At 45.6% G+C, this 13,923-nt stretch overlaps 1 protein-coding gene across 2 annotated transcripts in view; it reads right to left on the bottom strand.

The window, feature by feature from the left end:
- opcml (opioid binding protein/cell adhesion molecule-like) overlaps positions 1-13,923 on the bottom strand; it is a 207,748-nt gene that overhangs the window by 48,038 nt on the left and 145,787 nt on the right. For both annotated transcript variants that reach the window (XM_028421837.1, XM_028421839.1), the window contains exon 3: positions 10,263-10,392. In XM_028421837.1, coding sequence (XP_028277638.1) covers positions 10,263-10,392 — 130 coding nt within the window. The remainder of the gene's footprint in view (positions 1-10,262; positions 10,393-13,923) is intronic.

A 13,923-nucleotide genomic window follows, 5' to 3' on the forward strand; every position in this document is an offset into this window, starting at 1 on the left:
TCACCGAGCGAAGTTAGAAAAAGAACCACATTTCTGTTTCACTGTATTCCCAATGAGACCATAAGCTGGACTGATTTTAGAGACAATACTTCACAGAACAGATTAAGTAATTAATACTCCAAAAAAGCTGCAAAAAGAGCTGCACAACAGGTAACTTAGTTCACCACGAATCTGTGCTGATTTGTCTGGTTGTCTTGATCAGCAATTGGCCACAAGCAGTTTAAATGAAGTGACTGAAAAACAAAGGCAAGGCTCAATATAGAAGAAAAGCCGCTCCCTATCTGTCACTTCTGATTTACCGTAGCTATATGCCATAACGTCTGCTGCGCGTTCTTGGAACGCATGCTTTCAGCTGAATCTCAGGCCTCACCTGGCAACAAGAAATTCTATTTTCTGATTGGCTGATAGGTCGCTAATTGCAGACAGCTGTGAGTGCGCAGTGCACTGTTGGGTTGTCCGGTTAACTAGTGGCTATAATATATAATGATTAATAATTGATTTGCATGGTGTTGGAGTTATGTTTGATGTGTGTAAATATGACTTATATGTGGTTGTAGTGGAGCTTCTCCTGTTTAATTTGATATGATGGTTTGATGATTGTTTGCTGAATAAAAGAGGACCAAAAAGATGTTGCAGATTTGACAGAAAAGAAAAAAAACATCAAAGTCCTATGGTATTTGGGGTTTGGATTTAAGACCAAAATCTGGCAAACAATGCTCATTTTTTTCAGAGAAAGACAAGTAGAACAGGAGAGAGACTAAAAGCTAGAGAAACATCAAAATAAGAGCCAAAATTTGCTTTTATTGTGTCCATGTTTTACCTGATACCACATTAGGTCCTCTCATTTTTAAACAAAAATCTGTTGCTGAGGATATAGACCATTATAAAACCACTGCAGCAAGTTAAGCTAATGTCCTCAGGTGGGAATTACTATAACCCCACAGGCTAACAAGAACTGTGTTAAACCTCTGAGTGTTATTCTTCTGGGAAAGTTCAAGGTCATGTCATGTATACATGTTTGGAGCATTAAATGTAGTACTGACTAGCCTACGGCAAGCCAAGAGGGAAAAAAACATGTAACAGTCTATCACCACCTGCAGTGCTTATGTGTTGTCAGTGCAGATCACATGTGTAGGTTATCAATCCTACTAAAGACCTGCATAGTTATTTTTGTACAGCCCCACACACACACTTTCTCTGAGTGGCCTTGTTATGAGTCTTTCTGTAGGTAAACCAAGCTTGAGAGGATAAAAACAGCTTTCTGCAAACTTGCAAGAGGGGATTTTGCCTTTTGAAGCTCTTTGGAACAGATTAGAAACCTTTGCTTATCAAATTTTGATGATATTGGAACTTACAATCAAACAGACTTGTGTCTTCTATCCTCATCTAAAAAAAAAAAAAGACAGAATACACATGAGGCTTTCTTTCTGGTGTAGGAGGCACTTTGTAAAATGTCACACTATGTACATTTTTGAAGGATTTCTTTTCTCTCTTTTTTTTTAGAGTCTGCACACATGCTTTTTCTTCTCCCGGTGATAACTGCGTCAGCACTTGTGTTGTTCTCATTGGAGGGCAACATGGCTGCAAATAGCATGTCATTCATTTCTGCTGTGTAACAGTGAATGGCACTCATCAGGAGACTAATCACAAGTTGACAAAATCTGTCTGCGCTGCTGTGCTTCTGTCAAAAACGCTCGGCACTGCCTGTTTTTAAATGACTGTCCCTCAGATGTCATGTAAGCTTTTTGCCTCACAATCTACTTGTCAGGTCTCAAAACCTGAAACTCTGGTGTAAAAAAAATATATAAATGCTGCAAAAAAGCTGCTGTAATCATGACAAAATTAATACATTTATGGTGTGAAAAGACACCCTGCTGTTTGTGGATATCACTGCCTGTAAGATGCTGCAGTTTTCATTTTTCAGCATTTTTTTTACTGTATAAATGGAGTTTTTGGGGGGGATATTAGCAACAGCCACATTTATTGGAAATATAATGCATATTTTGCGTATTTCTTAAGACAGCCGACACTGTCATATTTTCTCCATATTTACACTGCTAGTACTAGGTGCACCTTCTATGCCATTATTCAGGACAATAAGTGTAACTACTGCAGGTTGGGTATTTTTGAGAGGGTGTAGGGTGACGTGATTGGCTTATTAGTCTGCCAATCGAGTAGATAGATGTGATTAATTGATTTATTGCACTGAGTCACGATGCTTTGGGCATCCTTTACCACAACAGAAACATGTAGAAATGCTGAGCAGGCTGATGAGGGGGGCTTGCTAGTGGACAGTCATGTTTCACTAATATATGACCTGTTATCACATTGCAAACAGCTGTCTATATCATTTCTACCATTGATTTGTATTGTAAAAAAGTATTACAAATCTAAATACATGAATACCCATGTTATGTGAAAAAAAAACACACACACCTATTTCTTTTAACACTGTTGAAAACACATTTGCACAGTCCATCTGTGTGCCTTTGGTGTTCCACTCCTCCTCTCAGTTCCTCAGCATTTGGTCATCAGTGAAGCTATAGCAATCCCCAATCCTGTCTTGGCACAGAGATGGTTAACATCAACCTGTGGTCGAGGTTGATGTTAAGTGTCTATGTGGTTGACTAGTAGCCTACTCAATAAAGCTCAGTCTTAGTAAACTTGGAGGTTCCCGTCCTATTTTCTTTAGTGTTTTGGCTAGTTGGTTAGCTTAGCATTGTGATTTTTCTTGGTCTTGAAGATTAACTGCAACCCTTTTTCTTTATCTTAAGGGTTTATTTTTGTCTTTTCCTTGGGCATCCTACCATGTTGTTGTTGTTTGTAAACCCAGTTTATCTTGACATTGCTCGTTTCCCTGTAGACATTTATAACACTACTGATTAGTTTATTTTCATTTGTTTTAAATAATTTTTTTTTTCTATGACTGATAGGCATCTCTGATTTTTATACTTGTGCCATGTTTGCGTTGTTTCCGAACCTGCTTGGGGTTCTGAGGTGTAAAGAACACATACACAACATTTTTTCTAGAAGAGAAGTGTGAAGACCATATCTGGGAACTGTAATCAATCCCCAGATGGTGTAAATTTGCAAAATAATTTACAAATATTCTCAACACTAAAAGTACAGTCATGTTGTGTTGCATAACCATGAAATACAGAAGCCAGTTAAAACACCACAAACATCTCTCAGTGTGAAGTGATCGCAAAGGGAAAGGCACAAAGTGACATCTGAGTGAGTACACATTTACAACCTATCCACTTTAGTGAGTCTTAATGGGCTGGTGGGAACCATATTGCATTGTAGCCTGAATAAACTGTTTCCCCCACGACCATATATCTCTTAATCCTTTTAGTGGCCAGCAGCCAGAGACTCACACTGGACACTGTGTGAATAATTTATGTAGTCCCCCTCAGCTGAAATGGGGACTGAGGCTTGCAGTGCACAAAATAAAGGTGAGACTTAAATTGACAGGGTATATATATTAAGTAAAGGACCGTATAGGCAACACATTTATGGGCTGCTACTTCATACAACTTTTATGGCACCATCTCTATTTAAGGATTTATAGGGACACACTGACTTCATTCAGCAATGCAAAGAGAGTCTGAGTTCACATTATATTAACTGTCATGAGCCAGGGTCTTGGCTCATTGTCTTTTATTATATTGTTTATTTTGTTATTTAGTTTTCAGTGTTTGTCCTCTTTCTCTGCTCCTCCTCAGTCCTTCCCTCTCTCCTTCTCTTCCTCCCTCCTCTTTCTCTGCTCCTCCTCAGTCCTTCCCTCTCTCCTTCTGTTCCTCCTCCCTCCTGTTCTCTGCTCCTCAGTCCTTCCCTCTCTCCTCCTCTAGCCTCCTCCCTGATTATCAGCTCCTCCCTAATTGTGTTCCCCTGTGTCGTCTCTCCTCTTTTTAAGCCCTGTGCCTTCCCTTGGTCTTTGTCAGTTCTTCCCTTGTGATTCCTCGTGTGCACCCCCGTGTGTACTCCCTCGTGATTCACCTCTTCGTCCTTCTTCTTCCTCCGTGTTTCCTCATGTTTCCCCGATCATCCTCAGGTTTGGTTTGGTTTATTCTTTTGTGTTTATTTTGTACTTTTTACCTTTTGTTTGGCACTGTTTCCAGTAGCCCTCCTTTCGTTTACCTGCTCCTCTGGACTGCTTTTGTTATTTAGCTTTGAATAAAGCTCCTTTTGTTGAACATTATTTTTGTCTGCGCCTGGGTCCTATTAAAACCCCACACGTCACATAACAGAAGAACTGACCAAAATGGACCCAGCAGACATTTTATTTGATTTCATTGCTGCCCTGAAGGGGGCAGAGGAGCGTAGACAGTTTTTTCTGGATTATTGGGAGTTTATATGGGACTATGCCCTTCTATCTAAAATCGAGCCATTGTTCGAAGGGACTCGGCTGGCCTTCAAGTTTCCTTCCGAAGGTGGGGTTCAGTTGATGTCATCACCTCAGGTTCCGCCCGGAGGCGGGCTCCCGACGACGTCACCACTACCGGTTCCGCCCGGAGGCGGGCTCCTGACGACGTCACCACTTCCGGTTCCGCCCGGAGACGGGCTCCCGACGACGCCACCACTTCCGGTTCCGCCCGGAGGTGGGCTTCTGAGGACGTCGCTCCTCCCCGCTCCGTCAGAGGGCGGACTCCAGACGTCGTCGCTCCTTCCCGCTCCGTCAGAGGGCGGACTCCAGACGTCGACGCTCCTCCCGTCTCGGCCAGAGGGCGGACTCCAGACGACGTCGCTCCTCCCCGCTCCGTCAGAGGGCGGACTCCAGACGTCGTCGCTTCCCCCGTCTCGGCCAGATGGCGGGCTCCAGGCGGCGTCGCTTCCCCCGTCTCGGCCAGAGGGCGGGCTCCAGGCGGCGTCGCTTCCCCCGTCTCGGCCAGAGGGCGGGCTCCAGGCGGTGTCGCTTCCCCCATCTCGGCCAGAGGGCGGGCTCCAGACGACGCCACCTGCCACAGAGACCTCCAGTGCCCCCCGCAGAGGACTTCCTGCCAAGACAGGGGTGGCAGAGACACTGGAGGTCACCTGTCAGGATGCTGGGGATGCATCCAGCCTTGACCCTGGAGGGTCATCAGATCTGGATCCACGCCCTGACCCAGAAAGACTCTCAGCCCCAGCGACTGGTCCAGTCACTGGGGAACCCCCAACTCTGGCTTCCAGCCCTGACCCGGGAGGGTCCCCTGCTCTGGTTTCCTGTCGGGACCCTGGAGGGTCCCCTGCCTTGGCTTCCTGTCCGGACCCCGGAGGGTCCTCTGCCTCGGCTTCCTGTCCGGACCCCGGAGGGTCCTCTGCCTCGGCTTCCTGTCCGGACCCCGGAGGGTCCTCTGCCTCGGCTTCCTGTCCGGACCCCGGAGGGTCCTCTGCCTCGGCTTCCTGTCCGGACCCCGGAGGGTCCGCAGCCTCGGCTTCGTCTCTGGCTTCCTGTCCGGACCCCGGAGGGTCCGCAGCCTCGGCTTCGTCTCTGGCTTCCTGTCCGGACCCCGGAGGGTCCGCAGCCTCGTCTTCGTCTCTGGCTTCCTGTCGGGACCCCGGAGGGTCCCCTGCCTCGTCTTCGGCTCTGGTCTCCTGTCTGGACCCCGGAGGGTCTTCTGCCTCGTCTTCGTCTCTGGCTTCCTGTCTGGACCCTGGAGGGTCTTCTGCTTCGCCTTCGGCTCTGGCTTCCTGTCTGGATCCTGGAGGGTCTTCTGCTTCGTCTTCGGCTCTGGCTTCCTGTCTGGACCCTGGAGGGTCCGCAGCCTCGTCTCCGCCGACCTTCTGCCCTGACCCTTGTGGGTCAGCCGCCTCGTCTCCGCCGACCTTCTGCCCTGACCCTGGTGGGTCAGCCGCCTCGTCTCCGCCGACCTTCTGCCCTGACCCTGGTGGGTCAGCCGCCTCGTCTCCGCCGACCTTCTGCCCTGACCCTGGTGGGTCAGCCTCATCGTCTCCGCCGACCTTCTGCCCGGACCCAGGAGGGTCCGTCTCACCTTCCTCGCCGGTCTTCTGCCCGTCTCCGCCGACCTTCTGCCCGGACCCAGGAGGGTCCGTCTCACCTTCCTCGCCGGTCTTCTGCCCGGACCCAGGAGGGTCCGTCTCACCTTCCTCGCCGGTCTTCAGCCCGGACCCAGGAGGGTCCGTCATCTCGTCCTCGCTGGTCTTCAGCCCGGACCCAGGAGGGTCCGTCTCGCCTTCCTCGCTGGTCTTCAGCCCGGACCCAGGAGGGTTTGTCGTCTCGTCCTCGCTGGTCTTCAGCCTGGACCCAGGTGGGTCCGTCTCGCCTCCACCGCTGGTGGTCTTCCGCCCGGACCCTGGAGGGTCCGCGTCTCCATCGCTGGTGGTCTTCCGCCCGGACCCCGGAGAGCCCTCAGCCATGTCCCTGCTGTGCTGCCACCCGGACCCCGGAGGGTCCTCACCCCTGTCCATGCTGGGCTTCCGACCGGACCCTGGAGGGCCCGCGACTCTGCCCCCACTGGCCCTTTTGCCCTTTTCCTTGCCTCTGTTGGGCAGCTGCCAGGACCCAGAAGGTCCCAAACCCTGTTTTGGCCCCCTGGCCATTTTTGACTCTGTTTTTGCCCCCTGGCCATTTTTGACTCTGTTTGGGCCCTCTGGCCAGTTTGACTCTGTTTGGGCCCCCTGGCCATTTATGAACTTTGTCTTCTTCCCGAACTTTTGCCCATTGGGTCACCTTGTGTTGAACTCTGGCCTTGTAATTTTGTTTTGGTCCCTCCTCCGGACCTCCCCCCACCCTCCCAGCTCAGTTTTGGACTCTTGTTGTATTTTTCCTTCAGGGACGTCTGGGAGCCGTCCCTTGAGGGGGGGGTACTGTCATGAGCCAGGGTCTTGGCTCATTGTCTTTTATTATATTGTTTATTTTGTTATTTAGTTTTCAGTGTTTGTCCTCTTTCTCTGCTCCTCCTCAGTCCTTCCCTCTCTCCTTCTCTTCCTCCCTCCTCTTTCTCTGCTCCTCCTCAGTCCTTCCCTCTCTCCTTCTGTTCCTCCTCCCTCCTGTTCTCTGCTCCTCAGTCCTTCCCTCTCTCCTCCTCTAGCCTCCTCCCTGATTATCAGCTCCTCCCTAATTGTGTTCACCTGTGTCGTCTCTCCTCTTTTTAAGCCCTGTGCCTTCCCTTGGTCTTTGTCAGTTCTTCCCTTGTGATTCCTCGTGTGCACCCCCGTGTGTACTCCCTCGTGATTCACCTCTTCGTCCTTCTTCTTCCTCCGTGTTTCCTCATGTTTCCCCGATCATCCTCAGGTTTGGTTTGGTTTATTCTTTTGTGTTTATCTTGTACTTTTTACCTTTTGTTTGGCACTGTTTCCAGTAGCCCTCCTTTCGTTTACCTGCTCCTCTGGACTGCTTTTGTTATTTAGCTTTGAATAAAGCTCCTTTTGTTGAACATTATTTTTGTCTGCGCCTGGGTCCTATTAAAACCCCACACGTCACATAACATTAACAAACTTATGGCTCAAATTACTATATTTTTGCCCCATATTTGCCAGATTTTCTTGTGTTTCTTGCAAGGTGAGATGTCTCTACAGGAGAATTGCTCATGTTTCTGTCAACATGTCAGTGTAAAAATTCAAACTGGTATGCTGAGGAAAAAGGAAACAACTATCAAATAGCAACCCGGCTAGATTGCAGATTTGAGACATTCAAGAAATGCGGAGAAGGCTGCTTATTTCCGCCTCAACCTAACAGAAGCAACAGCCTCTCCTCTGAGGGAACAGTCCATTATCGCTGGTGACAAACATGAAAAGCAAACGGTGAGGAGCTAGTTGGGGAAATGCCACTCTGCAGGAAAAAACATTTAAGAGTCTGACTGCCACTGAGAATTTCTTTGGCTGCCCAAACATCTCTCCACATAGTCTGTCTTTTCATTAGTGCAGCTCAGAGAAATGTCAAGTCAGATAACCCATTATCTTCCCTGTTGACTATAACACATACACATTTATATAAAGGCAGAATACCAGGTTCCTGGCTATGGATACCAGTATATTGCTACTCTATTGCCAATACTCTGCTGCAGCAGTGCATCAGCTCAGGTTGGAAGTGAAAAGACTATCTTCCTTTCTGCTAAATAAGTTGCTGTCTGAAACCGCTAGTGTACAGACAAAATTCCCAGTTTAGATGCACTGAAGCATCCCCACAGCATTATACTGCCACCACTGTGTTTGACTGTGGAAACCATGTTCTTTTGGGTATACACCTCTCCTTTCTAACTCCCAAAAATACCTTTATTTGGAATTCAAGTTTTGTTTTATGTGACCAAAGGACACACTTCCAGTATTTAGAATCTTTCTCCAGGTTGTCCCTAGCATACATCAGTCTAATGTGGCAGAAGTGGAGTTTTACAGTTTTCAGTCAATATCTGTGCAGGACTCTGAGAGTCTTCTCTGACACTTCAGACTAGTGTCTTCTCAGCTCTTTAGACACATCTCTCACTAGTTTTCTTTCCAGAACATTCCAAATGTTTCTCTTCTGGTGCCAGTCTTGTTCAGTTTGATTCTCTTTGAACTTCTTGATAAAACCTCTTACACCAGATCTTGAACCCTGGAAGCACTTTGATAAACGTTTATGTTCTTCTTCTTGGTAGACATGAACAATCCTTATTATCAAGGATAAACTTAAATGAGTTAAACTTAAATGTTGTGAATATAGTCATCTGTATGTAATCACCAAGTGGCCCTTTTATGTGATGACAATACCAGCAGACCGCCTAGCCTGAGTGAAAAAAAAAAGTGAGCTGATGTTTACAGCGGTATAACGAAGGTATAATGCATGCAAAGTCAGTCCCACGGAGAAATGTTTTTGGAAAGGAAATAGTCACATAAAGCAGCAGTGACTCAGTGGTAGAGCAGGGTTGTCCACTAATAGGAAGGTTGGCGGTTCGATCCCAGCTCGCCCTAGTCATTGTTGTGTGTCCTTAGGCAAGGCTACCCACATTGCCTCCAGTGCTCACTCGCTGGTGTATGAATGTGTATGAATGTATCAGCAGTAGGCGCACCTTGGCAGCCACGTCTCTGTCAGTCTCCCCCTGGGGAGCTGTGGCTACATCTGTAGTTTACCACTGCCACTGTGTGAATGTGGTGTGAATGAATAATGCATCTGTAAAGCATCTTTGAGTGTCCTAGAAAAGCACTATATAAGTTTGATGTATTATTATTATAAAAGTTTCCTTCTTGCTGTTGTCCCCATAGGCTGCTGTCTTAGCTAAAACACGCCCATAACTGCCAGTATTTCCTCACAGGACACTGATCAGTCACATAGCTTTAAGCCTGGCAATATGGATATGTGCGAATTGTGATCTCCCAATTCTCACTGCTGTGCAAGGTAAATGTTGCCCCCCCCCTTGCTAATAATATGCTTCTTTGAAGTGTTAATCAAGGTGTTTTGTGTTTATGAAAATAGATGAAGTATAGTGTAAATGAGACCATATGGCCTGCGGTTGTTAAAGTTGTCCTTTGAATGTGCCTTCAGTGTGCACTGTTAAAACGGATGGTTTATGAGGCTGGGAGTAAATATTGGGAGCCAGTAAATAGAGAGATGGTAAAGGGGCCCACCAGGCTGTTAAAACCAGATTCTGCTGGCTCTGGATAATGGGGAGGGAGCGAGAGAGAGAAACAGCTGGGCTATAAGGATTCATGTCATGTTGGAGGCTGAACATCTGATCCTATAGAGAAGCAGTGCATGACTCACACTGCTGAATGCTCAGTGGGAAGCTCCAAGCCGACACAATTAGAACACAGAACACACACGCAGGCTTCTTGGCTGTTCCTCAGGCTCGGAGGTGCCAACACAACACAAGCAACCAAACCAGTTGTGGCCTCCAGCCAAATCCTGCTTTGATTGGAGTCGGTTCCTGTCAGGCCACAGGTTGTGCAGCCTCCACCCATCAAATCCAGCAGGTTGAAAAGAAAGCAGGGCTTTGGTCAAAAAATTAAATCCTGCCATTATTCATCATAAATCCTCTTGTGGGCACTGTATGTTAAGATAAAAGCTACAAATTCATACCCTGCTGGAGGTATATGGCTGCACGTAGGTGAATATTCATGTAAAACGATCTGCTTGTTTGTGTGTGGTGATGTTGTGGGTGTCAGTTCAGCCACCTTTACACCGTAAAACTGCACAAATTTCCTCTGACAGTGGGAAAATTGATTTTAGGTGACATAATAATAATGGATAGAATTCTGAACCTGAATGCTCTATAGTTTTTGCACACCCACATTTACAGACAGGACACTGTATGCCAGTATATACACAGCATTAAAATGATAAAATAAACTCACCCCTCGGTAAATGATGCTTCCATATGATGTTTGCCTCAGGTCGACCGACCGCCAGGCACATAAGATTGACGTTGCTGCCCTCATTCACTGTGACATCCTTCGATATGTTGGTGATCCTGGCGGGTACTGAGGGGAGAAAGAGAAATCATGATTGATGTTTTCTAGTCTAATTAATGGCACACGAGCAAAGAGGCTGCTATATTCCATGTGATCAGAGCCGTGATGAGGTTAAAAATAACCCCGGGGTTGGGGACTCAATTAGCATGAAATTAGCTGACAAATCTGACAATTCTCTGGCTTGCCGCAGTGTTATATACATGATTGATTTTCTTCATCATGTGTCTTTGCCACACTGCTCATTAGACAAGCATCAGGGCTGATTTGGAGTAGAAGAGTATTTCATCTCTCTGACCAAGATGTGTGTGCCAAAAAGTGTTTGTGTGTATGAGTAGCTTTCTGAAGTCAGGGTAATAGTTATTAATCTTCACTGTCATTCAACTCACTTACACTCACTCAAACTTTAAGTTTATTAGTTCAAGATGGGAGAGTCACATCTGGGTTAATTGCATATTTTATTCTATTTCAAAAAATGTTTGTAGAATTGATGCTTGTCAGGCATCTTTAGTTTTTTTGTATACATTCATCTTTTGTTATGTGCCACTTGCGACTAGTCAACCAGCTGAAATGTGCAGTTCTCTATCTCCCCCATATACCTTACACTATGTCCCCTGGGTTTTCGGTTTAAGAACCCAAGGGTGTAGATTTGCTTTTGACATTGGTGGGGACCTAAGATTTCAACTGAATTTAACCCTTCCTGCACCCAATGAGTCAAATTTATTTTTTTTTTTCTTGGAGGGGATCAAATTATTGGTGGGGACGTGTCACCTCCATCCATGCTAAAACTACGCCCTTGTAAGAACCTAATTCAAGCATTTTATAGTTTTTGGCTTTGTATCCATTGTCATGTTTAATTGATATGATTTTTCATTTGTAGCTTCAACTCTTCCATATAGTTGCCAAGACCATATAGTTGCTGACATGTTGATTATCAACATATTATCAATTGAATGAATTGTCAACCAATAGAAAATCCTTTTTTTAATAGATAAGTAATGAATAATATGGTCATGGTGTGTGCTCTGTGCCAGGGGATCAGCGCAGGAAAGATCCAACTGACCTTTGAATTTTACCAGTTAAATTAGCATGCTCATTTGCTTCATTCAGGACACTCTGTGAGGCCTGGTCCTCTAAATGCCACCCAAAAACGTGCTGTTGGCTCCACAGCACCTAATTTAAACACATCAATAACCAAGGAAATCCATGGAGCTCTAATCAGAAATTGCATACATGTAATTGGTAATAAATTCAATAAATAAATCCATATTTCCATTAACATAGCAGTTAATTCACAACAATCCACTCTACCCTTCCACCTCAGTGCCTTTCACAAAGCACAGTAAGCAGTGGCGGTTCTACATTGAATTACTCCCCGGGCAAGACCTCCTGTGAGAAGAAAAGGGAGACAGGACAGAGAGGATGAAGGAGAGCGAGGAGAAGAGGGAGACAGGACAGAGAGGATGAAGGAGAGCGAGGAGAAGAGGGAGACAGGACAGAGAGGATGAAGGAGAGAGAGGAGAAGGGGGAGACAGGACAGAGAGGATGAAGGAGAGAGAGGAGAAGAAGAGGGAGACAGGACAGAGAGGATGAAGGAGAGAGAGAGAAGAGGGAGACAGGACAGAGAGGATGAAGGAGAGAGAGAGAGGAGAAGAAGAGGGAGACAGGACAGAGAGGATGAAGGAGAGAGTAGGCTTGTGCAAAATCGTAACGTGTGTGTGTGTCATCGATTAATATTTGCCACTTATCGATTACGGCGATTAGTGCCTCGTCATGATGACGCATTTTTGTGTGCGACGTACTCTCACCATCACCCGCGCACATGTTATCCAACAATAACAATAATGGCAGAAGTGGTGTTCAGTTAAATGATGCGGAGCAGCACGTTCCTAACAGAAGTTCAACATCTGTCACCATAAGCCGGAGCACGAAGAAAGCCGAAGAAAGTGCAGCGAGCCCACGCCAGCTACAGCTGTATATAGTGCCGTGACATGCATTAGGTGAAGCGTGGAGTGTTGGTTGTTGCCATAGTAACTGGATTTTTACTTGTATCAAAAGAATGAACTCCAACTAGAGAAGCAAGATAGGAAACATTACAACAGCAGATTCTCCTCCAGCAGATATTGGAAAGAATTCCACTCTATCCACTATACATTCCGTATAGTGTACATTCCGTATAGTGGATAGTGGATACGTTTAGTCATTGTGCTCCTTACGACCAAACTAAGTGCTGGAAGGACAGGTTGATTTGCACAGACATAATTTTAAATATGAAATTGTTCGGTTTGTTTATTTGTTTGTTCTTTCTGCTGGTGGACATTTTGTTAACTTTAATAATCACTGATATGACTTTTCTGAACTTATTTGTCCTGTTTTATTTTAATGTTGACATGCACTGCTCTGTGACCTTAAGATGAGAACATTTGAAGGACAAAGTTACTTTAAATGTTTGTTTCATTATTACTTTGAAACAGTTTGTGCATCTGTTATCAATACATATATTGATAACAACAACATGGTTGGTGCCTAATCACTACTCACCAGCTTAACCTTTTAGAATGAAGGAGTTAACTTGACTGATGATTTGTCAGTATCAATTCAGAACAATGTGCCGATTTAGAGTCAAAAACATGTAAGTGCAATTGTCATTAATTAATCGTCAAACTAATCGTTATCGGCTAAATGCCACAATTAATCGTGATTATTTTTCTTGCCAATATCGCCCAACCCTAGGATAGAGAGGAGAAGAAGAGGGAGACAGGACAGAGAGGATGAAGGAGAGAGAGGAGAAGAAGAGGGAGACAGGACAGAGAGGATGAAGGAGAGAGAGGAGAAGAAGAGGGAGACAGGACAGAGAGGATGAAGGAGAGAGAGAGAGAGAGAGGAGAAGAGGGAGACAGGACAGAGAGGATGAAGGAGAGAGAGAGGAGGAGAAGAAGAGGGAGACAGGACAGAGAGGATGAAGGAGAGAGAGAGGAGAAGAAGAGGGAGACAGGACAGAGAGGATGAAGGAGAGAGAGAGAGAGGAGAAGAGGGAGACAGGACAGAGAGGATGAAAGAGAGAGAGAGAGGAGAAGAAGAGGGAGACAGGACAGAGAGGATGAAGGAGAGAGAGAGGAGAAGAAGAGGGAGACAGGACAGAGAGGATGAAGGAGAGAGAGAGAGGAACAAACATGCACAAACATTACAGAAAACAAACATGACAGGTTTAATAAACAAAAATATTTCACTGTACTACAATAGGACTGTATTTTATACATAACGGTAAATATAATTCTTTGTTAGCAATGATAGTGCGTTCAGATTTTAATAAGCAGCATAAAAGGTTGTAATGTGTAACACTTTGGGCAACTAGTGATTTTGATACCTGTGTGATGGTGCAGACTGTGGGCCAGTGAAGAGAGGCTGAATGTATGAAAAATATGGATGAAAAATAATCATTCCCACTTTTTACCCTGTATTTAACTCATAAACCAGCTGACAGTGAGCAGTATTCTTACTTTAGTTTACTGTTAATCAGCCTGTCATTGATGGACGGACTTA

This window comes from Parambassis ranga, chromosome 14, assembly GCF_900634625.1.
Source record: "Parambassis ranga chromosome 14, fParRan2.1, whole genome shotgun sequence".
NCBI lineage: Eukaryota > Metazoa > Chordata > Actinopteri > Ambassidae > Parambassis > Parambassis ranga.